This window comes from Telopea speciosissima, chromosome 8, assembly GCF_018873765.1.
Source record: "Telopea speciosissima isolate NSW1024214 ecotype Mountain lineage chromosome 8, Tspe_v1, whole genome shotgun sequence".
NCBI classification, from domain to species: domain Eukaryota; kingdom Viridiplantae; phylum Streptophyta; class Magnoliopsida; order Proteales; family Proteaceae; genus Telopea; species Telopea speciosissima.
Window position 1 is genome coordinate 636525 of NC_057923.1, and position 27670 is coordinate 664194.

The window sequence follows — 27670 nt, forward strand, 5'->3', positions numbered from 1 at the left end:
GTACATCATGCTCTAGAATTTAATGGTTTGCATTAGACCACATGATCCGTCATCATGCTCTAGAATTACCAACGTATAATATTTTGTACTAGACCACCCTGGTTTGCACTAGACCACATGATCCGTACATCATGCTCTAGAATTGAATGATTTGCACTAGATTACATGACCCGTACGCCATGCTGTAGAATTACCATCGTATAAAACCTCGTCCAGTACATAACCCCCTGCTGGAAAGGGATGGTAGACACAGGGTATTGTTATTGCATTAAATTTCATTTCATACTTTTCATTCTCTCTCTCTCTTTCCATTTCATGCTTTAAACGTCACCATAATAGTCTTATTTCATGCTTATACATAATCATCATCACGTCACTACATACATATACATCATTATCATCTCTTCATTCCATACATTGCATCACGTATCATTCTCGTAACCATTCTCATACTAGAACGCCCTCATAAACTTCTAACATTTCTAGAAGCTGATCAATGCATTACATCCAAATAACTCATCGTAACTGCACTCACATAGGCATTATCAACAACTGACATATACATATACTTTACATACATGTCACTAAACAGTACATTAATCACATATATACAATATCCATGATTCCCTCACCTTTGTTTCCTTTTAATTTGATTGCCTCTACATTCAGTAGATAATTAAGTATGTGTAAGCACCCCTCTAGAATTCAATCTACACTTCAAATAGTTCTTTCAAACTTTGCTTCTCTGCTCAGCTTCCTCTTCAATCTCTTCTTTGAATTTAGGCTTTCAGCAATATAAATCCCTTAACTCCTATGTAAACATTAAGCAAACTAATCAGTTAACCCATCAAAGAAATAAAAATTATGCTAGAGGAGAAGAAGAAACTAAGCTTACCCATACTTCCTTTCTTCTTCCTCTTCTTTTTTTCTTTTCATCAAAGAAATAAAAATTATGCTAGAGGAGAAGAAGAAACTAAGCTTACCCATACTTCCTTTCTTCTTCCTCTTCTTTTTTTCTTTTCTGTAACTCGAGAACTCACCAGCCTTAGGAATTTCCAGCAACTATATGACTGTCCCACCCTTGCTACCACCTACTTAAGCATGCACATGGTGGCTGCCTCTAAGGCCACCATGTGAAGCACTAGTGTGCTTAGCCAAATCAGGTCTATGGCTACCTCTTCCTTCCAGCCTTGTGGCTGGGTTCCTATTGCCACTACCATCTTGGCCATGCAAATGGTGGCTGTTTAGACTTAGTTAGACAAAGTTGCTGACCCTTGATTACACCTCACCCTTATGCCATGTGGCTACTAACTATGCCACCACCTCATCCTCTCCATGCACCATGTGGCAGCCCTGAAGTAGGACACATGGTCCAATCATGCTATGCTACCTCTAATCCCTCATTAATCTCCCTAATAATAGGATTAACTTAATTAATCATATTAATCGGATACTAATCAATATTTAATCACTAAGATTAATATAAGCATGCCACCTCGTGCTTGCACTATTCATCATAAATAAATAAAAAAATTCAATAGATACTAAATTAATAACAAACGATCTAAATAAATATTAAAGTATTATACTAGAAATTCGGGGCATTACAGATAAGGATGGATGTTCAGAATCAGAAAATGAGAATGATGTGACTTGTCATTAATGACAGAGGTCTACTCTTATTTATAATACAAATTACAACCCAAGGGGTAAAACTGGTACAACAGGAAAAAATAATAAAACCCAAAATAACCTAAGGTAAAGAGATAATATTCCACTCCCACGGTTCTCAATACTCCCCCTCAAGTTGGTGCAAATATATCAACACATGCCCAACTTGGAGACTAGTGGGTGGAACACTTTACAATTCAAGCCCTTGGTGAAGACACCAGCAAGTTGATTATCAAAACTAACAAATGGAATGCAAATGACTCTTTGTTCAAGTTTCTCTTTGATGAAGTGTCTGTCAATCTCAACATACTTTGTCCTGTCATGCTGGACAGGATTGTGAGCGATACTAATGGCAACATTATTGTCACAGTAGAGGCGCATAGGGGTCTTCAGAGACCATACCCAAATCACTCAGCAATCCCTTGAGCCATATGAGTTCACAGATTCCTTGAGCCCTAGCACGACATTCAGCTTTCGCATTGGAGCAAGTGACCACAGACTGCTTCTTGCTATACCAAGTGACAAGATTACCTACAAGAAAGGAACAATAACTGGAGGTGGATCGCCTATCTTCAATTGATCCAGCCCAATCGGTATCTGTGAAAATTTTTAGTCTTTGGTTCCCGCTGTTGGAGAAGAGAATTGCTTTCTCAGGGGCAGATTTTAAATACCTTAGTATACGATGCATTGCCTCAAGATGAGATGTCCTGGGATCATGGAGAAACCGACTAACAATGCTTACAACATAGGCAATATTAATTCTAGTGTGTGATAGATAAATCAGCCTTCCAACGAGTCTCTGGTATTGCCCTCGGTCAACAGGGTCTCCCATGTCACTACACATCTGATGGTTAACCTCAATAGGAGAATCTGCAGCCATGCAACTAACATACGGGTTTCTTGGAGAAGGTCCAAAACATACTTCCGTTGGGAGATGAAGATGCCCTTATCGAACATTGCAACTTCTATTCTAATAAAATATTGAAGGGATCCCAGATCCTTAGTTTCAAATTCCTTTGCTAGGAGAGACTTCAAATGATAGATTTCATCATTGCTATTCCCTTTGATCACTATATCGTCGGCATACTCGAGAAGGGCTGTAATTTGAGTTCCATTTCTTTTCACAAAGTATGGTCCGCTTGACTCTGGCGATAACAAAACTTCTGCATGGCCTTCAGAAAATGACCAGACCAGGCTCTAGGGGACTGCTTAAGACCATATAAGCACTTTTTTAGCTTACAGGCATGACCAGCAGCATATGGGAATGAAAAACCAGGCGGCAGGTCCATGTAGGCTTCTTCTTCAAGGTCCCCATTCAGGAAGGCATTTTTGGCATCCAATTGTTCCAAACCCCAGCCTAAATTGGTAGCACAGGATAGTAAAGCTCACACCAAATTCATCTTTACTACAAGAACAAAAGTTTCTTGGTAGTCGATCCCCTAGGTGTGGGTGAAGGCTTTTGCAATCAAACGTGCTTTGTATCTTTCAACAGTGTCGTTTGCCTTATGCTTGACCATAAATACCCATTTGCCTCCCACCGACTTCTTCCCTTCAGGGCTAGAAACAAGTTCCCAGGTACAATTTTTTCCAAGGCCTGGATTTCTTCTAGCATGGCAGCCTTTCATTTTGGATCTTTGATTGCTTCTTTCCAATGCTTTGAAATTGACACAAAAGATAAGGAAGAAACAAAAGCCCGATACGAAGGTGATGAAGAATTATAGACAAAGTGGGAAATGGGATGTTGTGTGTAGGAACGAACGCCTTTGCTAAGGGCAGTGGGACGGTCATCATGTAGAGCAGGATCCGACACATTATCTGAAGCAGGAATAATATTACCTGATGGTAAGAGCGAATCTAGTGACTACATCGCATTAGGCAATGGTTGGTTCTCTATGGTCCTTTTTCCTTGAAGTTGCTCCAAGTGTAAGTTATCACGTCAGAATTAGGAACAGGGCGGACCGAATTCCCCCTTACTATTGTTGGTAGTAGGCCCCAAAGGAAGCTCCCCCTGAATTGGTAAACTATCCATGACCAAGGGAGCAACTGGTGCAGAAGAGAACTCTTCCTCAAGACTCTCCCACTGAAGAGGTGACGTAAAGCAGGGTTCCGATTCATGAAAGGTGACATCCATGGTAACATAGAGACGACGAGAGGGAGGGTGACATTTCATAGGCAGAGTGCTATTCACTTGACTAGAGATCAGATGTATCATGAGAGGACGAAGCACATTGATGTTCGGTATCATTTCATTAGAGAGAGTTGTTTAAGGCAATATCCAAGTGTTGAAGATTGGTACTGAAGACAATCCAACTAATATGTTGACAAAGCCTTTATGGGTTGCCAAGTTCGAGCATTGCTTGAACTTGATTGGTATTTGCCACATATGAGTTCAGCCCTTGGAAGGGCTATTGGAGAAAATGAAGATTTTAGCTATGTGTTTGTTTGTTGGAGGAGAATTCGTGTCTCGAATTCTTGTACCCATTTTGAAGATTGACCCGCTCCAACATTTTTTATGGAGACCCGGATGGGATTTTTTTTTTCCTAAGGTCTGTGATGGTCGCAAAGGGCTTGGGCCGATAGGCCGGTTTGGAGGAGTATTTATATGTTTTCGTGTCTTGTAGCGTGTGAAACAAGTGAGATTTGGGGATTTTCGAGTTAGGGTTTCTGGGTGAGAGTTCTTGCTTCCGTTTTTGGTGTTCTTGAGAGATCTCCATTGTAATCTTCTTCCATTTACGTAGTGAATCATCTTCAGCTTCGCCCGTGGACGTAGCACATCATATTGGTGTGAGCCACATTAAATTTCTGTGGTTTCTTTGTTTGCTTTGTTTTGTTTGTTCATGTTTCTTGGTGTTTGTTTTAACAGTTGGTTTAACAGTTTTTTTGTAGAAGTGCCAGAAGTAATTGTGTTATTGTGCCTTCCAAATGAGTTTCTTTTACTTTTCTGATTTAGAAACACTTCTTAAGCCATGTTTCAAAACTCGTTTCTTCTTCATAGAAGCACTCTACAGGGAAAGAAAAAAGAGAAGTGAAAAAAGTTCTGACTCAAAAACACTTCTACGGAACAGAAATATTGTCAAACAGGCCGTTAGTGTCTCTGATTGAATTATATGGCTGTTGTGATCTGTGTACTATACTAAGGTCATCTTGTTCTGGAGACATCCTCTCTTTTTATTATGGAAAAAGACAGAAATTGTGGGTTGTGCCAAGTTTTATGTATATTGTCATAATTGAAAAGTAGGCAATGAATATTTAAAGAGCTGTCATTATGAGATCATCTTTTTTTTATAATCCACAGGGGCTTCGAACCCAAAGTTTTTAGGGTGTTGAGATTTTTTGAGGTACACCTCTGCAAATTTTTGTTTGATGTGTATAATATTGCAATGTTTCATTTTTGTTTATCATGGCTCTGTTGACGGTAGGAGAGAATTGAGGCTGAAAGCTTATTTGCCTCAAAAGATGCTGAAGAGGAGGCTAAAAAGGAATCAGTGAAAACATTCATACCAGGTGAGGTTCCGAATGTCCCAGAGCTTCCAAAGGAAGAAGAAGCACCTAAAGTAGTCGCCCCAACACCAGAGCAAATAATTGCTATTAAGGTATTATGCTTGCTCTGTTTGGAAGGTTTCGTGGGTACCTGTACATTGGCATAAGATATTAAATTGTTTAATTAAGTCCACTAAGCTTTTAAGATATTAAATTGTTTTTATTCCCTAGTCCAACTTCAATTCTATTTTTAATATATATGTATATATGTTATTAAACTCAATATATGTTTCGTGTTGGCTCTCCAAAATCTTGCTTTCAATAACTTTTTAGAGGTCTACTTGTTTACAGTTAATTATACTTCACTCTATTATTGCAGGCTGCAATAGTGAATTCTCAGACTCTGGAAGAGGTTGCAAGACTTGAAAAGGTATTATCCTTTTGAAGCTCAGATAGTTTCTATGCAATGATAATCATCTTTTGGCCATCCTTTCTGCTTTTACTTATTAAAATATCGAGTCCTGTTTCTTCTGTTGCTTTTGATTTACTTGTACATGTTTTGGAAGGGCACCTTGCCCTTCCTCCTTCCCTTTTTAATATAATTTATTTTATTTGAATTTTCTTCATAAAGATGAAAAAGTGGAAGTCATTCTTGATTTTTGACTGTAGCTTTTCTTCACTGTTTGTGTGCCGTGTTGACTTTTATGGTTTCAATGATAATTTGGCATGAGCAGGCATTGAAGGCAGGCCAGCTCCCTGCAGATCTGAAGATTCCAGATGGTGATACAGTGACAGATGATGTTGATCCCAAAGAGGACAACATGGAAGTGGACACTCAAAATGAAGCTAACAAGGAACAAGACACTCCGGACCAACAGGCCAATAACAATCCTACCAGTTGAGCAAGTATGTATTGTCTTGTCTTATGGTTTGTGAAATCCATTCTGTTCTTCTCACATTTTGTGCTTCGATGACAGTTCATAGTGTTGGTTTTTTCTTATGAATTAAGGTTTAGTACGTGATGTTAGAATGTAGAGGTTTGGATAGGGTGTGTGCTGGCTTCTCTTCAAGTTTTGGACATAGTATTTGTAATTTTGATCCAAATAATTGCCCAAGTCCATCAACTCTCTCTGGCTCCTGTCAGTCAATCCTCGTCGCTGACCCGAGATGCCTCCTTCTTCCTCCCCTGGACCTGATTCCTCCTCGCCTACTCCTCCTCCCCCACCTCCGTGGAGTTCCGTATTTGGTCCTGCCCTTGTTTGTTCCCGTGAAGGTCTCTCCCTCCGCTTCATTGCTCCTTCTGTTGAAGGCAACACGAAATTTGATCTTTGTCCGCCCGGCTTACTTGATGATGAAGTTAAGTTATGGGGCAACTGTTTTGTTGGACATTTTCTGGGGTCTAGGCCTCCTTTCCACATCATCAAGCTTTCTCTCTCTCAAAGCAGTGGAGAGTCCAGGGAAGCCTTGAGGTTTTTCTAATGGACAACGGTTTTTTTATCTTTAAATTTTCTGATGAACTTGACAAGATTCGCACACTCGAAGGAGGTCCCTGATAGGTTGGGAAGAAACCTATCTTCCTCAGGCAGTGGCACTGACAACTTCAGCTTTGGAACGTTGATTTGTCCACAATCCCCATTTGGATTTATCTCCCTGGGCTTCCTCTCCAATTCTGGTGCACAGAGGGTCTCAGCACGTCAGTTCTGTTGTGTGTACTCCACTCTTCTCTGATGTCAAAACCATGATAAAAGATCGACTTGCTTACGCCAGAATCTGTATAGATGTCTCTGCAAACGATTCTCTTCCTTCATTCATCATGGTGAATGATGGTGACTTTTCTTTTGAACAAAAAATCAGCTACAACTGGCATCCTCCCCATTGCCTTGTCTGCAATAAGTTTGGTCACAACTCTCAGCCCTGCTTTCAAAAGGTTGTCTCAAAATCTCCAGACAAAATGCCTGAACCTGAAGAAGTCGCCTGCGATAGCGATAGTGGAAGTAGAACTAGAGATCCTTCTCACCGGATTCCTTCGCCTGTCAAAGGAAGAGCTTTGAACAGGCATTGCCGTAATCAGAAGCACCACCATTCGTGTCTGGTTGTAAGGACCTACTGCTGTTCCGTCACTCTACTGTGACCGCCGGTTGCAACCTATTTGCAGTTCTGGCTTCTGACACTTTTGCAGAGCCAGACACAACTCTTGATGGTTCCCCAGCTCCTGAAGATGTGACTGGTTGCTCCCCCTTTGCTCCTCTGGCTGATGACCCTGCAAGATCTGGTTCTCGATCGCCTCCTGCGCAGTTGTTGACCCCAAATCAGCTTTCGAACCCTTTGCAAGTCTCTTGCCTTCTTCCTTGTTCCCTCTCTGACGATGCTACTCTTTCGAAATCCTCGAACCCCCCTTTGCTATCTGTTGATTCTCTTCCTATTTCTAACCCCTTTGTCCCTTTGGACCCCACCATCTCCACCTCACATCTCTCGATGACCCTGACCACCTTAGCTTATCCAGTTTTTAACAATGTGGTCCCCAATCCTTGTGACCCCTTTACTCTAGGGCCTAACCCAACCTTTTCCTCTGACCCCCTACTTCCCTATCGGATCAGGTCTCACCATCCCGACCCACCACTTCAAACCTGAATGCTTTGCCCCCCTCTCTACCCGACATCTCTTCTCCTCAAATCAAAATTTCTTTGGCTCTCTCACCTTCTCCCCCCATTGCTACTGCTTCTTCTGCTCCTTCGAACCAGTATCACATGCGCTCCTACTTCAGGCGCCATCGGAGCTTATCCCAATCTCGATCTTTCCGTCGGGGTTCCCTTTCCCAAGGGACAGTGTTGCATCCCCCCATTCCTTTCAATAAATTAAGGAATCTTTTGGAACACTCAAGATCTTAACTCCCCCTCGAAACGTGCTGCTGTTTGATCTCGTATTAAGCAAATCCGCTCTTCCTTCTGCTGCCTCATTGAAACCCACATCAAAGAGCCCAATGCTGCCCGAGTTTCTTCTTCCATATCCCCTGGCTGGTCCCTTCTTTCTAACTATCCCCACCACCCAAATGGGCGCATCTGGATCCTTTGAGATCCCTCCAAACTCAGCATCTCTCTTCTCTCTTCCTCCTCTCAGGCCATTCGCCTTAAAATTTCCAATCCCATTCAAAACTCCCGCTTCCCCTTCTCTGCAGTTTATGCCTTGAATAGCCCTCTCTATAGAGCTTCTTTTTGGGACGACCGTCGTCTCTTTGCTGGTCAAGTTGGGTCTTCTCCTTGGGGACTAGGAGGTGACTTCAACGTGGTTCACTATGGTTGTAAACAACAACAGGGTTAGAAGAAGAAAAGAGAAAGAAGGAAGAAGAGAGGGAAGAAGAGGGGGACGATACACTGTAATCCTTTTGGGGAGAACAATCAATTAGATTATTCTTCTCTCTTTACTATTATAAATAGAATAGGGTAAAAGTATAAAAGAGGCCAAAAGCCCCAAAATGCCCTGCTTGTTACAAATATAATCAATTCTCACACTCCCCAAAGACTTAGTAAAAACATCAAGAAGTTGCTCCCCTATACGAACATGTTGTGGAGCAATAAGTCCTTATAACTTTTCTTGAACAAAGTGACTGTTAACCTCTATGTGTTTTGTCCTTTTATGGAACACAAGGTTGGAAGCAATGTGGATAGCAGCTTGATTATCACACCACAACTGTATAGGCGACTTGTCTTCAAACTTCAACTCAACCAATAATTGTTTCATCCACATCAAGTCAGAAGTAATCTGAGCCATAACCCGATATTTTGACTCTGCACTAGGTCACTACTGGCTGTTTCTTGCTCTTCTAGGACACCAAGTTTCCTCCCACAAAGACAAAATACCCAGTAGTAGACCTCCTATCCACGGGAGACCTTGCCTTATCAGTATCACAAAACCCCTCAATCCGTCCATGGCCATGATCAATGTAGAGTAGACCATGGCCTGGATCAGTGTAAAGTAGACCATGGCCTGGAGCCTTCTTGAGGTTCCTCAAGATCCGAATCACCGCATCCCAATGTGACGTCCTTGGAAAGGACAAAAACTGACTCACTACACTGATTGGAAAGGCAATATCTGGTCGAATCACAGTGAGATAATTCAATTTACCAACAAGTCTTCGATATTTTTCTGGGTCATCAAGAACATCATCACTGTCACCTTTCAACTTCAAATTTGGGTCCGTTGGAGTATCTAAAGGTTTAGACCCAAGCATACCTGTTTCTGCAAGCAGGTCAAGGACATACTTTCTTTGGGAGAGAGATTTGCTAGACTAAGCAACCTCGACCCCAAGGAAATACTTCAACTTGCCAAGATCTTTGGTTTGAAATTTATGCTATAAATGTACTTTCAACTGCTTAATACCTTCAATATCATCATCGGTGATGACGATATCATCTACATATACCACCAAAAATAATCTGCCAGCCTTGCTATGCTAGTAGAACACCAAATGATTACTACCACTCCGAGTCAACCCAAACTCCAAAACCACATCAGAAAATCTCCCAAACTAGGCTCTAGGAGTTTGCTTCAAACCATACAACGGCTTTCTGAGTTTGCAAACCAGAACAGACTCCCCCTGAGCAACAAACCCAGGAGGTTGCTCCATATAAACCTGCTCATGGAGATCACCATGAAGAAACATACTCTTCACATCCTACTGAAAAAGAGGCCAGTAATGAGAAGCTGCAATAGAGATCAAGAGACGAATAGATGCAAGCTTGGCAATCGGGGAAAAGGTATCAAAATAATCAACCCCATAGACCTAGGTATAACCCTCTACGACCAATCTTGCCTTCAAACGGGCCAAGGAGCCATCTGGATTCACCTTCACAACATACACCCACTTACAACCAACGGCCTTTGCACCAGCAGGTAAAGGCACTAAATCCCAAGTATGATTTTTAGCCAGAGCAGACAATTTTTCCTCCATAGTTGTCCTCCAGCCAGAATGGGACAATTCCTCTGAAAGAGACTTAAGGGTAGGATAAGACTCAATAGTAGACAGACAAGAAGAGAAGTTAGCAGACAAATCAGCATAAGAGACAAAATGAGACAAAGGATGTTTAGTACGACCATAGTTGTCACGTCGTCACGGCGATCCAATTCGGTTGAGGGGTGTCATGCTGACATATCGACATGTCGCCCGCCATGGCGATCATATCGACCATGTTTTATTTTTTATTTTCTCTATTTTTAATGTCATTTAGTATGCTATAGTATATACCCTATAACATAAAAAATTAACATGAAAGTGTACTACTAGTCTACTATGGTTAATTCATGAAAGTGTAATATCCATTAGTGTATATGAAATCATGGATTATCAAATAATTGATAGCAATAGTCTTGCTGATAATAAAGTTGAAAAATCATGAGAGTTGAGATATGATTCATATGAAAGTGACTACAAAAGTAACAAAACACAAAAAACAATTAGAAGAACGTAATTTATATTGTGTGAATAAAGCTAATAAACAACCCATCTAAATTAAAAACAAATTGCTGATGTGAATATGTGATTGTGTATTAGTGATTTTTGTTTGATGTTTTTTTAATTTTTTTTATGTTAAGGAAAAAGCATTAAAATAAAAAATGGTTAAAGAAATTATTGTTAAAAAATTAAGTTTTATAATTTGAAACAACCTTGTCGCCCGATACGGCCATATGTCGTGGTATGGCGTCCATGGCGGCCCCATGGCGACGACATGGAGGCCATATCGGTCGATATTCTTACATCATCCATATTGATGGTCGATATGCCCACTTCTCCAGCGATATGACGCCATGACAACTATGAGTACGACTAGGAACACCCTTACGAAGAGCAATAGGAATATCCAGATCAGAAGGAGGAACACTTAACCGAGGAGCTGGATCTGTAGACAAAGTAGACGCTGGAGGAGCAGTAGAGGCCGGGGATGCTGGATCATCACGAGGACAACGAACAAAAATGAACCGAACAGGTGGAGGTGGAACTGCAGCCTTTGGAACCTGTGAGATAGATCGCTGAACCACATACAAAGGAATATCATCGTCCAATTCAGAGAGAACAAGAGAGTCATCACTATAGGAGGACTCAAAAAAGGAAACATCGGCAGTGACAAAATATTTTTGAAAAATGGATGAATAACATCGATAACCTTTTTGGGTCCGGGAATATCCCAAGAAAATATACTTAATGGCTTTGGGATCTAACTTGGACAGCCCTGGATGATGATCACAAACAAAACAAACACTACCAAAAATACGAGGTGGTAAAACAAAAAATGGTTCAGTCGGAAATAAAAGAGAATGAGGAATCCCCCCTTGTAACATAGAAAACGACATACGATTTATAAGAAAACAGGTAGTCAAAACAGCATCAACCCAAAATATTTTTGGCACTTTCATTTCAAGAAGAATGGAACGAGTCACCTCCATTAGATGGCTATTCTTCCGTTCAGCTACACCATTTTGTTGGGGGGTGGCTGAACAGGAAGACTAGTATAACATACCACCGTCAGCCATAAAGGAGTTAAAAGGTGCTGAAAAATATTCAAGTGCATTATCACTACGCAAAACACGAATATTGGCATTGAATTGAGTCTGAATTTCATTAACGAAGGTACGAAAAATGGCAAATAACGCAAAACGATACTTCATTAGATAAATCCATGAGACTCTAGAATAGTCAACAACAAAGGTAACAAAATATTTAAATCTCAACTTGGAAGTAACAGGACAAGGCCCCCATACATCAGAATGCACTAAAGAAAAAGGGTTCATAGACCGTTTATTGGCTCTGAGGGAATAACTCACTTGGTGGAGCTTTCCAAACTGACATGACTCACACTCTAGAGCTAACTTCTGGAGGCTCTGCAACGATGCATGACCCAACCGACAATGAACTTAGTGTGGAGTTAGAATACTGGAGCGTGCAACTGAAGGAGAGTCATCAAGAAGATACAACCCCCCTTTCTTAAGTCCCCTACCAAACATCTTCTTCGTTGTAAGATCCTGAAAAACACAAGAAGGGAAGAATGCCACAAAACAATTATAGGCTTTAGTAAGTCCACTAACAGAGAGCAAGTTACAAGGGAAGTCAAGTAAATGAATGACAAAAGACAGAGACAAAGATTTAGTAGGGAAAACACTGCCAGTTCCAGTGACTTTGGCAAAGGAACCATCAGCCAATGTAACGCTAGATTCGGTAGACTGGAAGGAAGAAAAATTACTTGACACACCAGACATATGATCAGATGCACCCGAATTAATGATCCAAGGGTGAGAAGATGAGAAACACGCAGTGGTATTATCTGTCTGGGCAAAAGTAGCAGTGGAGGAAGCCGTAGAAGGCTGAGATCATAGTTCAAGAACTCGCGAGATCTCGCCGAGTTTTCGGTTTTTCAAAATCCCGAGACGAGACTGCTTACGAGTCTCAAAATGTCAATATCTCGCCGAGATTAAGTAAATGTCTTCATTTACTTAAGATATTATTCATAAATAAGCAAATACCGTCCTATTTGAATCCAATAAAAATAGTTAAAAAATTAAATTCCAAAAGAAAAAAAAGTCACCCCCCAGTTCAAGAACAAAAATTGGATTTTCGACAGTAGGTGCAATTTTCAACTTTCTAATGCTGGGGTTTTTCTCAAATCTAAAAATTCCATAAATCTTATTATGGTAAAACATTGTTAAAAATCAAAAGTGCGGTAAAATATTCATTTGTTTTGATATCCAAAAAACTATTTTCATTCAGAGCGGTTTAGACAGCATTCGCACAAAGCTTTCCAACAAGTCCAAGATTGCTTAAATCTGTTTATATTGAAGGAGTTATGTACCGGTCAAACTTAATTCGGTGTGCGCGAATGCTGTCAAAATCGTTCTGAATGAAAATATATTTTTGGACATCAAAACAAATGAATATTTTACCGCACTTTTGGTTTTTTGCAATGTTTTACCATATTAAGATTTATGGAATTTTTAGATTTGAGAAAAACCCCAGCATTAGAAAGTTGAAAATTGCACCTACCGCCGAAAATCCAGTTTTTGTTCTTGAACTGGGGAGTTGACTTTTTTCCTTTTGGAATTTGATTTTTTTAACTATTTTTATTGCATTCAAATAGGAGGGTATTTGCTTATTTGAGAATAATATCTTAAATGTAATACACAAACATTTACTTAACTGATATTAGGCATAAATAAGTGTGTTTGTCCTGTGTCTGTCCTGGTTTCTAGCATAAGAGTCTGTCCTGCTTTCCCACTAAGTGAAACTCCTATTTGGACTTTGTTTTTGCAAAATCTGATAGTGCCATTGTGTTTAAATAGCCTAAAATAGGTTGAATACCAAGTTTCAAACCCAAACTAGGTCTAAAACCCATCGAGATGAGGCTTCGAGTCTGGGAAAAAAAAATGCACCAACTTGGCAAGATCTCGGCCTGATTCGGTTTTTCAAGGGTCCGAGTTGGCACTGAGACCGGAGTTTTCGAACCTTGGCTTAGATATCTGAAACTGGGTGAACCAAGCATAATTCTCATCTGATAATCTCACCACCTTACCCTCAGAAGATGGAGCAGAAAACTTGGTATTAGTCGCTGAATTGGGATATTGTTGTTGTGGTGGTTTTCCATGAAGCTTCCAACAAAAGCGCTGGATATGTCCTGGTCGACCACAATGATTACTGGTCTTGATAGGACCAGAATTTTCACCACTATTACCACCACCAGTACCACCACTGTTGCCTCTTCCACCACCACGTCCACTATTGCCTCTTCCCTTGCTAGATGCAACTAGTGCTGAACTCTCACCATTGATAGGTGTTGCTTCATGGGAATTATCGTGAGAAACACGAAGAACACGAGAGAAAGTTTCAGTAAGGGAGGCAACTCTATCACCTCTAAGAATGGTAGAGCATACTGACTCATATTTTAGACTCAGACCTCCTAAAAACCCCATAACTGCGAGTTGTTCCCTCTGTTCCTGCATTTGTTTCACATCAGAACTAATAGGCAGCAGTGCATTTAATTCTTCAAACATCCTCTTATAGTCAGCAAAATATTGGGTCAATGGACAACCCTTCCTGTCTTCACGATAGAACTCCTGTGATAGTTCATATATACGAGACAAATTATTCTATCCAGAACATAGAATATGCAAATAATCCCATAACTCCTTTACAGTATCTATGTGAGTCACGTAGTCAACGATCTGGGAAGCCATACTGTTCAGCATCTGTCCCAGAATACATGCATCTACAATTTCCCATGCTTCATTATCATTTGGTTTGGCCTTGGTAAGATGATTTTGTTGACTACGACCGGTTAAAACCACCTAGACAATTTTCTTCCATTGCTTGAAATTACTAACACCCTCCAATTTCTTCTCTGTGATAGACTTGAAAGACCCTGAGATAACCTCTGCGACAACCTCCATCGAATCTCTAGTTGTGTCACCCATCTTGATCAAATAAAAGAAAATTGCAGCTTCAAATAATGCCCCTCCAACATGAAAAAAATACTGATTGCAAATCAGATCTTCAACAAGCCAAAAATTGAGCTTCAACCACAATCGATCCAGGGAAAAAAAAAATTCGAACAAATCTGCCAAAAACCGAAACCTGAAATTGAATCTCCTTTCAATCAACCGCAACTACTAGCCCTGAATGGATACAAACCACAAAAACGAGACCTAGTTCTTCGTATATCTTCATGAACTAGTCTCAAACATCCTCCAAAAATCGCAGCCTAGGGTGCTGCAGCCCCTTCTAACCAAACCCTCAAAAAACTTCAAACCTGGAAAAACTTCAGACCGCCACTCCAAAGAGAACCGAGAGAGATAAAGTAGGTCCTAGGAAATTAAATTGATTCCTAAGAGCCAAGCTCTGATACCGTGTAAACAATAACAGATTAGAAGAAGGAAGAAGAGGGAGACTGTAAAATCCGCAATAAATTTAAATTTTCAGAACTTGTGTGATTTCAGGTTCCAGTTCTGTGTCGATGTTTGCTTCGATGTTGTGGGCTGCATCGGTCGAGGTATTAGATCAAACCACTGACACACCTATGGAGGATTCCGGGGAGTCTTCTTCTCAACCAGCCATTCCAGAGTCAGAGGACCCTAGCGGGGTCTCGCATCTAAGTTACCTGTATCAGATCTGCTACCTGGAGGGCTTGCAGAACCTTTCCCTTAACTAACTCATTGTAAGTATGAATTTATATGTGTATTTATATGCCGATTGTACAACCAATTAGAGTTTATAGGGGCAGAATGGTCATTTCCACCTGTGGGACCCACATCCCCAGAAGAGAATCCAATTCCCAGTAATTGCCCGTGTTCGGATGACCTCAAATGTCGCCCGGCATCACTTTATCGTTAGAATAAACCAATAAATACAAAATTCAGGTTATAAACTGTTTTAGAAATTAGTTTAAATCTAATTTATGCCCAAAAGACCAAAATGCCCCTTAGTTCTTAAGTTATATATATACTGCCCATCTTTACTAGTCATTCATTCCTAAGCTAAGAGAAACGAATCTGCCTTAGAGAAGAAAAATAGAAGAAAGAAAAGAAAGGAGAAGAAGAAGGGAAGGAGCCGTACCTTACGGCTTTACTTCTCCACCTGGTTTTGCTGATTTGGGAATCTCCATTAGAGACCTTGGAGCAGGAATTTAAGACTGCATCTTCCATCTTTACTGCTGCACACATAGGTAAGCCATGAATCCTGCTGTTCTCTTCTTCTTCCTCTCAATCCTCTTATCTCTAAATAGTTCTTAAACTCATTCCAGCCATTAATAAGTAATTTTGAAATTCAACAAACAAGAGGACTGACCCACCTTGAATTGGCTCTGAAACATGAAATTGGTGGCATGTATGTGAAGATCAGAGCACCTGAGCCAAAAACCCCAATTCTGCCCCTAAATCCAATTCTTTTTTTTTTATGCCCATTTTGCCCTCCAATGGTAGGGTACTGTCCTAGACCTATACCAGACCCTAATGCTTGCTGTTTTCCTTCTGTTCGAGGACTATCTCTGTTGTTGTCTAGTCTGCTGGGATCTTATTGCCTAGGCTAGCCTAACACTACAGGTAAGGGAATTTTGACTTATTTTATGAGTGTTTATTATTTAATTATTGTTTATTCTGTGTGCCATATCATGTTTCATAAACAATACTCTGATCATGTAGTTTGTTAGCTTGTTTCTTTGCATTAGTATGCATATGATTCTAGGCTGCATTGGCATTTGCATTTGCATTGATATTTTTTTGTTACGATTCAATTGATGAAAGTATTGTTTATTCTTACAACTCAGCAATTCATACATGTTCTTCATGCATAGATTGCACTGGGCTAGGCTGATATATCATAACCCAGTACTACGCCCCTTACCAACAGGGGGTAAGGTGTTGGACAACCCGTGGTACAGCCGAAGGGTATGCCGGGGTGCCCTTTACTGTCCCATGTTAGTGTGTGTATTCCGCTGTGGGAACAAACAGTAGGGTTGGTCATTGGGGGTCTGTTGGGTTAGCTGCCTGGTGATATGCTTTCCTGGTGGGTCCTCACCGTGGTAGAATGGTTTCGCTCGGGTGACCGACGTCTGGTTATGTTTTTCCGGGACCGAGGTTAGCATCTACCACAGTAGTACTTAAACCTCATGTGACTTAGTATCCATGATAGGTGCATGTTAGACTAGAACATGCATCATGTTTAATGTGTTTGTTTTGCATGCATTCCCTTATTGGGCTCAGTGGAGAGGTCACCCCTCGTGATCACTCTATTTTACAGATGAGACTACTGTCGCTGCTGCTTGTGTTTCTTTGGGGACTCCTTCTGTTCAGGGTTCTCCTGTTGACGGTGGAGTTGATACTACTGTTCTGGTGGAGCACGATGCTTCGTGCTCCTGTGATGATTGCTCATTCTCCTGATCTCCCAAACTGATCAGGCTTCTTCTGCCCTTTTTGTTATATCACTTTTGTAGTACCTATTGTATATAATCTTCTTGAGTTAGTGTTACATCTTTTGTGAACCAGCATTGTAACCCTGTTGTACATGAATGAATATATAAACTGTTATCACTAGTTTTCCCTTAAATATTGTCTTATGTCTTATTATATTGCTTCCGCTGCATTTAATTCTGATTATTGTGAATGAGATTGCTAATAGACTACAGCACTTGCGATCCTGGCGGGTTGGTTGGATGTAAGACACATCCAGTCATACTTGGCCCTTATCAACCGGGCCGGGGTGTGACAAAGACGATAGACTGTAATTGATATGTGTGTCTCGAATTCTTGGACCCGTTTGGAAGAATGACCCGCTCCGACATTTTTGGTGGCGACCCAAATTCTTGGACCCGTTTGGGAGAATGACCCACTCCGATCCGATGGAGGAGTATTTATATTCTTTACCTGCTTTAATGTAAAGAGTGAGATTTGTGGTTTATTCATTTTAGGGTTTCAGGGAGAGAGCAGCAACACCATTTTGGGTGTTCTTGAGGGATCTCCATTGTAATTTTCTCCGATTTTCATACTGAAACAGCTTTGCCTTCGCTCGTGGATGTAGCACATCATACTGGTGTGTGAACCACATTAAATCTCTCTGTCATGTTGCTCTGTTTTTGTTTCTTTTCGTGTTTTGGTTAGTGTTTTGCTCTAACAGTAATCCTTTTGGGGAGAACAATCAGTTAGATTATTCTCCCCTCTTCACTATTATAAATAGAATAGGGTAAAAATACAAAAGAGACCAAAAGCTCCAATTCCCCCCTACTAGATTAGTCTGGCACTAATATCGAGATGCTTATTCTCATATTCTAACAATGGTCATGAGAAGCTCGGTGGTGACCAATTGGATATGGATTTGGTGGATGATTTTAATACTTGTATTGAGGATATTGGGATGGATGACGTCAGGTGGACAGGCCCTACATTTATTTGCAACAATATAAGAGCTGGGGTCTGTCGCATTGTTTGTAAGAGTGACAAAATTTTGGTGAATGAAGCCTGGCTATCTTCCTTTCCCTCCTCACTTGCATCTTTTGACCTCCCAAGTATCTCTGATCACAGCCCCTTCCTGTTACTCATTCAGCCTTATATTTCTTTTGGTCCCAAACCCTTCAAATATTTTGATATGTGGTCCTCCCACCCTATTTTCTTGCTACTGTGAAGGAAGCCTGGGACAAACCACTTCAAGCCTTTGCAACTCCTCTTATCTCCTTTGCCAAGAAATTGCGGAATGTTAAATGTGTTCTTAAAGATTGGAACAAAGTCATCTATGGCATGGTACAAGATCTCGAAAATATCTCAGTTTCGCCAAGTCTCGAGACGAGACCAGTGGTGATACAGAAAAATGACAATATCTTGGTTGAGATCTTGGTATCTCGCCAAGATCTCAGCGCTTATCTTGGTCGAGAACCCTTTCGGCGAGGTTTCGACCTCAATTCGAAATCTTGCCTCTCTCGCTTTGCTGTGAAGGAAAAACACTTGGAGGTGAGGGTTCTTGGTGCTTTTTTTTTTTCCGAAGTCAAATTACCATTTTGGGTTTGAATTTGTAAAAACTAATGTTTCCATTATATTTAGAAGGCCTAAAATAGGGTGGATGTCAAGTTTCAGGACCTATCTTGGCCGTATGACCACCGAAACCCACCACCAATTTGAGATGGGAAAATATACATCTCGCTGAGATCTCGTCGAGATCTCGGCAGAACTCGGTTTTGTGGCCTAGCGAAACCAGGGGCGAAATCGAGACGTAAAACCTTGATCTTTGGGGACATCTCCTTGCAAGTTTTGGACTGCAAAGATAGATTATCTAGCATCCAGGCGAGACTCCAATCGGATATGCTCAATGGTCCCTTTGCAGAAGAAGAAAAGGGTACTTAGAACCATAGTTCAAAATCTCGATCGAGATTTCGAGAATTTCGACCCCCTCGAAACAAAATGACCCCTCGAATAAAAAAAATACTAAATTTCGATCGAAATTCTCGAGATTTCGAGATATTTCGAGACATTTTCAAAATCTCGCGAGATTTCGAAAATCTCGAGAAAATGCTTTATATAAAATACCATGTTTTCGACCGAGACTGAGAAATAGAGCATTTTTCCTCTTTTGCTTGGTTTTTGAAGGTTTTTGCTTATTTCTTCTTCAATCTTCCACTTCCCACTTGAATCCTTGCCACATCTACACCGGAATCACTTGGAGAACAAACTTCTTAGCACATCTGTGAAGCCTTTCCACTATTTCAGGAAAAAGCATATTCTCAAAATTGATTTTTTTTAGGGAAATGCTTGATCAACATGTTTGTTTGTGATGAAATAAATATATGTTAGACACCGGAAGCCGATCTACGACTTCACGGTGTCGAAATTTTTTTTTGGTATATATATTATTTATTTATTTTTCTACTTCAAAATTTGGATTTATTTACAACAAAAATCAAAAAATAATAGGGGTTATGTATATTGTATGGTGATGAATTAAATATATGTTACACACCATTGACCGATCTATGGCCTCATAGTGTCAAAAATATTTTTCTGCCAATAATTAATTATTTTAATTTTTAAAAATTATAAAAAATATTTAAAAAATTCAAAAAAATAGCAAAAAATGAGAAATAAAATGAGGTTTTTGTTTTAAAATTACTGAAAAATATAAAAGTAAATTGTACATACTTCTTATTTGCTGCCCATTTACATATCTTTTCGATTTTGTTGTGCTAGGCCAATATTTATTTGAAAAATATTTTTAAAAATTGTTTTTAAATATGAGAAAAATATGAGGGTTGGGGACTTAGGGGGAAAATACTAAATAGTTATATACTTATATACTTGTGTTAGTGCTCTTAAATCTTAATTCTTAAACATTTAAAATTTTAAACTAAAAGAATTGATGTGCTTAGTTATTAATGAATTGTCTTTTATTCATGCAACAGTAAACTAGTCCGATTATGACGAACCGTGGTAAAGCAGCGAGCGAGGCAAGAGGGGCAAGAGGCAGCCGGCCCAGACCCAGGAGGAGGGGAGCACACCCAGGCGCACTAGGGGTGACATTGCATGGTTGCATGGCACTCCAATTGATGGGGATAAAAGAAAATCCCAATGCAACTATTGTCACATGCAGTTTTTGGGAGGTGGTACCACTAGACTCAAACAACATCTAGCTGGGATATCTCCTGAAGTGGTCGCATGTCATATGGTCCCTGTGGAGGTATCTAGGGCTGTCATTGATTACATGAAGGGAGGGAGTAAGAGGAAGGCTCAGAGGGGGAAGGCAAAAGTAGATCTTGAGGAAGCAGTGAGGTGTACAGCTGGAGGCCAATCAAGCCATCGTGATGATGATGATGATGATGACAGTGATGATGTCTATGTTCCTGATGATATAGAGACTGAGCAAGAGGCTAGGGATTGGAGACGAGCACAGATGATGAGCAGAGCCAGTTATCATGAGGATCAGGAGAGAGTCGAGAGACAGAGAGTAGGTGGTAGTGGAGGAGCAGGTACAAGTGGAGGAGGTGGGTTGCCTAATCCCTTTAGGAGATCACGAGTATGCGAGGGCAGCTCCCCCTCCGCCTCCACCACCACAAGATGACCCAAGATTCACCAAGCACCTGGTGTTTATAGAAAGAAAGGCAACAAACAACCAAAAATCAAGGGAGCATGGAAAAATCTGAAGGGGATGGTGAAGGAATCTATAGCTAAGTGGATGTTATACCATACCATCCAAGAAACAAAGACAAGGCCCCTTTTATCGGACTATGATAGATTCCATTCTTGAGGCTGGCCCAGGATATAAGGGGCCCACCCCATATGAGATTATGAATGTGTATTTGCCCCAACAGAAGAGAGAGCTTGAAGACTACATCAATGAAATGAGAGGGCTGTGGGAGAACTATGGGGTGATCATAATGTGTGATGGTTGGATGGTCCTCAAGAAAGTCCATCATCAACTTTATGGTGTATTGTGATGGGAGGGACAGTCTTTTCAGAAGTCTCGTTGATGCATCCAAGGAGAAAAAGGATGCAAAGTATATCTACAAATTGCTGAAGGAAGTGGTATAAGATGTAGGAGTGGGGAACGTTGTCCAAATTGTAACGGACAACGGAAGCAACTACAAGAGTGCCGGTGAGAGGTTGATGCAAAACAATAAGTACCGGTTGTTTTGGACTCCATGTGCTGCCCATTGTATAGACCTCATGTTGAAGGACATGGGAAATATCAAATTGGTACAACATGTCGTGGAAAAGGCAAGGCAAATGACCAACTTTGTCTACAACCATGGGTTTGCACTAAACCTCTTGAGGGAGAAGTGTGGGGGTGACTTAGTGAGGCCAGGCATAACTAGATTCGCCACCAACTACATTGCACTCAAGAGTATAGAAACCAAGAAGTTTGGACTGAGATCAATGTTTGCTTCTGAAGACTGGTTCAACTGGAATGGGTCCAATACCCATGGTGGTAGGGAAGCACAAGCTACAATTTCATCAGATGACTTTTGGTCTAAGTTGCATAAAGTGGTACAACTTCTGGACCCAGTGGTCAAGGTTTTGCATATAGTTGATTCTGCTATCAAGGGACCAACCATGCCACATCTATATGCTGCCATAGACTTGATGAATGAAGGTGTTTACAATGCAAATCCACGAGGTAGCAAACACTTTCTCAAAATTATCAAGGAGCGCTGGGAAAATCAACTTATGCATCCACTGCATAAGGCTGGTGAGTGTACACTCTTTGTTTTTTATGCAATTACATCTTTTAAAGTTAATTTGAAGGATATATTACTAACTAGTGAATATGTAATGTCAATTTCAGCATATTAGTTGAACCCCAAGTACCAATACAGTCATAGGCTTGGGTTGAATAATAGTCTTATTGACGCAGTCAAAGAAGTAGTTGCCAAGTTGGAGCCGAATAGTAAATTACAGGTGATATGCAACAATGAGGTGAGTCTTAGAAGTTATAATTCATTTGGACTTACTCAATTCAATACTAAATAATAACGAGTCATTACTAATTTTAAATATTTTCCAAATGATTATAGTTGAAGACTTTTAGGGATGCATTGGGAAGTTTTGGAACCGAAGCTGCACAGCAAGGCCGGACACGCGGTGATGCCGGTACTCATTAGTCATTACTTCATTAGTCATTACTCAATTCAATATCTTATTCTTTTGAAATGAAGGTGACATGTTTCTTTTGTTGTAATGCAGCTGAATGGTGGGTGTTGTATGGGGGTTCGGCAAACAATTTAAGAAAAATAGCAATCAAGGTTCTTTCTCAGACATGTTCAGCATCTGGCTGTGAACGGAATTGGAGTACATTTTCTCTCATCCACTCCAAGAGGAGAAATAGATTGGGTTTTGAACGTCTCTCTGACTTAGTGTATGTGCATTATAATTTGAGGTTGAAGATGCAACACATACGCATGGGACAAGAGGGTATCAGGGAAAATATCGATCTCGCCGACATTTTTCAGGTGGAGTCAGATGATGAAGATCCTATTGTTGATTGGGTGAGGGATAGAGGTGAGCCAGTGTTAAATCAGCCTGGAGGTAGACTTGACCCCATGATAGCTGAACACATACAAGCTGATGTGGATGACTTCATGGCTGCAGAGGGTGAGGTACATGCACGGGACGCGTCACCCATACCGTTCCAGTCTACTGGTGGTGTTGATGAGGAGGATGAAGATTGGTCTATGTCATCTGGTGGAGATGGTGGTGGTGGAGATGGTGATGGTGGAGATGGTGGTGGTGGAGATGGTGATGATGGAGGTGATGATGAAGGTAATGATGGTGATGGTGGTCAAGCATATGAGGGAACTCGAGTCCCGTTTGTGGTACAAGAGCAGCAAGAGGCAATCCGTGCCCCCACCGGCCCCACACCAGCCACACGGCCCACATCGTCCACCTCGACCTACTCGAGAAAGCGGCGTGGCGATCCCGTCCGGGGTCGTGGTAGTGGTACTAGTAGGCGGTGAGCTTATGGACATTGATGCCCTATCGGCTCTGTTGGTGGGTGAGTATTGGCGATAGACACACGATGGGTCAGTGGGCATTTCCGTGCCCCATCTTTTCATGTAGACAGCAGTCCATCTCCAGCCAGATCAGAGCATGGTTCATCTCATTCACATCCATGTGGCGAAGGGCATTACAGGCGTACCCTTGGGGCAGCGCCTATATCTTCTCCATCCATTCCCGATTTTGAGTATGACTCCCACTCACAAGGATATAGTGGATCGTCTTCTGTGCATGACTTCTTTTCCTATACTGGCTACCCAACCCACCAGCCGCAGCCGTACAACCCGTACATGCTCCCAGAGCCGTCATATGACTCATATCATAGTGGATCAGTGGGTAGTACTTCTTCACAGTTTGGTGACCTATATCCTAGGATAGGTTACCTTCAGCATGTTGATGATGCAGTTTACATGGCTACTGTGGATGACTACACTCGCTTCTTCTCCCAGACTATGACGTGGCATGCATTTGTCCTATAGTCGGAGAGCAATACACGTCGGCTCCAGCGGACCATGAGTGGGGTTGATCCTGGATGGCGGAGTAGTTATTATTAGCAAATTTGTAGACATTTGAGATGAATGATGACTAGTTGACTACTTGACTTGTAGCCTTATAGGGGACAATTGGGGATATTGACATATTGTCAAGGTTCGAGAACTTGCGAGATCTCGCCGAGTTTCTCGGTTTTGGGCAAAACCGAGTCGAGTTCCTAGTCGGTACTCAAAAGTGCACTTTCTCGACCGGCCGAGATCTCGGTGATATCTCGAAGGTGAAAATCAAGTTTTTTTTAGTACAAAAAAAACAATATCTCGCCGAGATCTCGGTTGGGCCCAAAGATGCTATTTACTTGTATTCAGCCCAATTTTCACCCAAAAACCCATTTCCAACATAAGAGAGAGCAAGAACAGAAGTTCTTAGGCTCTAAACCAAGGGGAAAAACACCTCTCCTTCAAATTTCTTCTTCTTTCTTTCGATTGTTGGATGGAATGCACTGTTTGGAGTTAGATTGAAGTGCCAAAGTGAAGATTCAAGTGCCAATTTGGAGCATCATCACCTATTTGCAAGATTTCAAAGGTGTTTTCTATTTCTTCCCCAAATCTATTTTTTCCAAAAAAAATTTTTGTAATCCTTGTTAGATTCATGTGGTTTTAATATATGTTGAACATCTTTGCCCGATCTATCACTTCATGGAGTCGGATTTTTTTTTCAGTTAATAAATTATTTATTATAATTTCTGAAAAAATAAATGATTTATTTGAAAAAAGAAAATGAAAAAAATAGGATGAATAGTGATTGTTTGAAAATGATTTTAATATATGTTAAACTACTTGGGATGCTCTACAGCCCCATGGATTAATTTTTTATTTTCACCCATTAAAAAAATTATTTTATTTTTCAGATTTAATAAATATATTATAAAAATTAAAAAAATATATATAATATTAAGAAAAAATACTTATTGCTTATGGAAAATTATGTACAACATATGTACATAATATTCAACTTCAAATGGTGTCAAATTCATCATTAAATTATATTTTTCTTATACTTTAAGGTATAAATAGTTTTAAAAAAAATGCAAAATATTATTTTTAATTAACAAATAAATACTAGGGTTAGGGGATAAATAAGAGATAGTTATTTCATAGTTCTAGTAGCTTGACATTACGTTTAAGAGTTATGAATAGCATACTTTAAGTCTTGAATACCTTACTTTAAGTGATCCATGGTTATTAATACATGCTTTTTTATGTAACAGTGTCAAACATAAGACATTTTGTATACAATGTCTGATATAGCATGGCAACATGGAGTTCCCATGTCCATGAGACAAAAAGAAGTCCAAATGCAATTATTGTGGGAAGTTGTTATCCGGAGGAGCCACGGTTAAAGCAACATGCGTCCGCATGTGCAGGATGTTTCATCATGCCCAAATGTTCCTATCCAAGTGAAAGTAGCAATGACACAACATTTGAAAGGAGGAAGATTAAAAAAATCTGAGAGGGAAAGAATGCAACAAGAGTTTAATGAGGCAATACTAGAGAGGGCTGGTGCAGAGGTTTGTGGCGAAGATGATACTGACATTGGGCCTCCACCTGGTGAGTTTCAATCAAAGGCTGAATGGAGAATTTACCAGCAGACTTTGGCTGAGAGTAGACAAAGTTTTCATTTTGATAATATAAGAGCATATGAGCAAGCAAGAGGAGTGGTGGATCTCGCTCACTGCACGCTGAAGAAGATGAGAGGAGGAGAAGCACTGGGACAAGAAATATACCACGACCCCAAACCCGACCACGAGTACAAGGTCCAGAACCCATTTTTGAGCAGGATCCCACCACTTTTAGGCAACAAGATGCCTACCAGCCAACCATCCCACAAGTATTTGGTGGTAAACAAGAGAAAGCACGAAAAGCCTTCTGCAAATTCATGCTTTACCATGGCATTCCAGCCAATGTAGCACAAGGAACATACTATAATGCATTCCTTGATGTGCAGGAGGGGCAGTGCAGGATGGAAGGGACCTTCACCATTTGAATTATACAATGTATATTTGCCTCAGGAGGTAGAGGAGCTAAAAGAATACATTGATGGTTTGAAGCCAATGTGGGAGACATATGGGGTTACTCTTATGGCTGATGGTTGAACTGGACCTACTAGGCTGTCCATCATAAATTTCATGGTGAGTTGCAATGGAAAGACTATATTCTTGAAGTCTATCGATGCATCAAAGCATATAAAGGATGCATCATACTTGTATAAGGAGTTGAAGCAAGTGGTGGAGGAGGTAGGACCAAGGAACGTTATCCAAATTGTGACGGATAACGGTTCCAACTATAAAAAGGCTGGAGAGAAGTTGATGAATAAGAAGAGTAAGAGGATCCGGCTCTTTTGGACCCCATGTGCAGCCCATTCTATTGATTTAATGCTGAAGGACATGGGGAAAAAGACTTTGGTGGCGGGTGTGGTAAATAGGGCAAGACAAGTGACAACTTTTGTGTACAACCATTCTTATGCTTTGGCCTTGATGAGGGAGAAATGCAATGGAGATTTAGTGAGGCCTGGTGTCACTCGATTTGCCATAAACATCTTTGCCTACTTCCATCGTTCAATGATAGCCAGAACCAACATCAAATCTATTCTCCAGCTTGTGGCCCCAGAAGGATCTACCATTTACCAAGTAAAAGATATCAAAGGGCATGCGGTTACCTACTTCAAAGATATTTTCAATAGCTCTCCAGCTACTTCCTTGGATTCCATTCCGGACAATTTGCCCAACAAGTTCATTCCTTTAAAGCTCCTTAGCTCTCTTTATGCTATCCCCTTGGAGGATGAAATCGTGGCTGCCATCCATTCCATCAAAGGCTAACAAAGCTCCTGGTCCAGATGGCTTCAGTTTTGGTTTCTTTCTTGCTTCTTGGGAGATCATTAAAGAGGACCTCATCAAGGCGATGAAGAGCTTCTTCTTCAATCCTAATCAAATTAAGGGGGTCAACCATACTTTTCTTTGCCTCATTCCTAAAAAGAGGGTGCCTCTTCCATGTCGGACTTCGGGCCGATCTCTCTTTGCAGTCTCTTGTACGAATTTATCTCTAAAATCCTAGCAACCAGGCTTAAAAAGGTAGTGGACTTCTTTGCAATGAAATCGTCAGAGGATTTGAAAGGAAATCTCATCCTCCAGCAACCCTCATGAAAATTGGTATACACAAGGCTTTTGATTCTTTGAGATGGGATTTCATTATGAAGATGATGAATAAGATGGGGTTCCCTGCCACTTTGCCCATTGGATCCACCAATGCATATCTTCTCCTTGTTTCTCGGTTTTGGTCAATGGCAGCCTAGCTGGTACTTTTCTTCCAAGACGGGAATCAGACAAGGGTGTCCTCTCTCTCCCTACCTATTCACCTTGGCCCTTGAAGTGTTCTCTCGAAGCCAACAATATAGAACGGATCAGTAGCTCTTCCAACCCATCTCCAAATGCAAGGCTATTAAGCACTCCCACTTGGCTTTCGTAGATGATCTCATGATTTTCTCCAAGGCTTCTTTGTCTTCTATTGAGGCCATTATGAGTTGCCTTTAGTTGTTTAAATCTCTTTCGGGTCTCCGCATCAATCTTAAGAAATCTCTTTTATTCCTAGCTGGGGTTTTGGAGATTGATAAAGTTGCTCTAGCGGAGAATTTTGGTTTTGCCATCGGTCAACTGCCTGTCAAATATTTGGGCCTTCCCTTGATCCCAACAAGACTCTCAGCCCACCTTTGCACCCCAATGCTTGACGCCATTCGTAAGAGGCTCCAACTTTGGAAAGTTAAACTTCTATCTTTTGCGGTCTGGCTAGTCCTCATCAAGCCTGTCATCCAATCCTCCTATATTAACTAGTCGGGCATCTTTGGTCTTCCTCTTGCAACCATCAAATCTCTTGAGTCTCTCATGGCTGCTTTCCTCTGTAAAGGAAATGATTCCTCCATATTCCTTCATCCCATTAGTTGGGCCTCTGTTTGCCTTCCCAAGGAGGAGGGA

At 40.8% G+C, this 27670-nt stretch overlaps 1 protein-coding gene across 2 annotated transcripts in view; it reads left to right on the plus strand.

Moving 5' to 3' along the window:
• LOC122670962 (U2 small nuclear ribonucleoprotein A'-like) overlaps positions 1–27670 on the plus strand; it is a 79043-nt gene that overhangs the window by 39929 nt on the left and 11444 nt on the right. The window contains exons 5-7 of one of the 2 annotated variants that reach the window (XM_043868018.1): positions 5091–5264; positions 5531–5581; positions 5886–6079. In XM_043868018.1, the coding sequence (XP_043723953.1) occupies positions 5091–5264; positions 5531–5581; positions 5886–6053 (393 nt within the window). In that variant the 3' untranslated portion in view covers positions 6054–6079. The remainder of the gene's footprint in view (positions 1–5090; positions 5265–5530; positions 5582–5885; positions 6080–27670) is intronic. The other variant, XM_043868019.1, reaches the window with a different exon arrangement.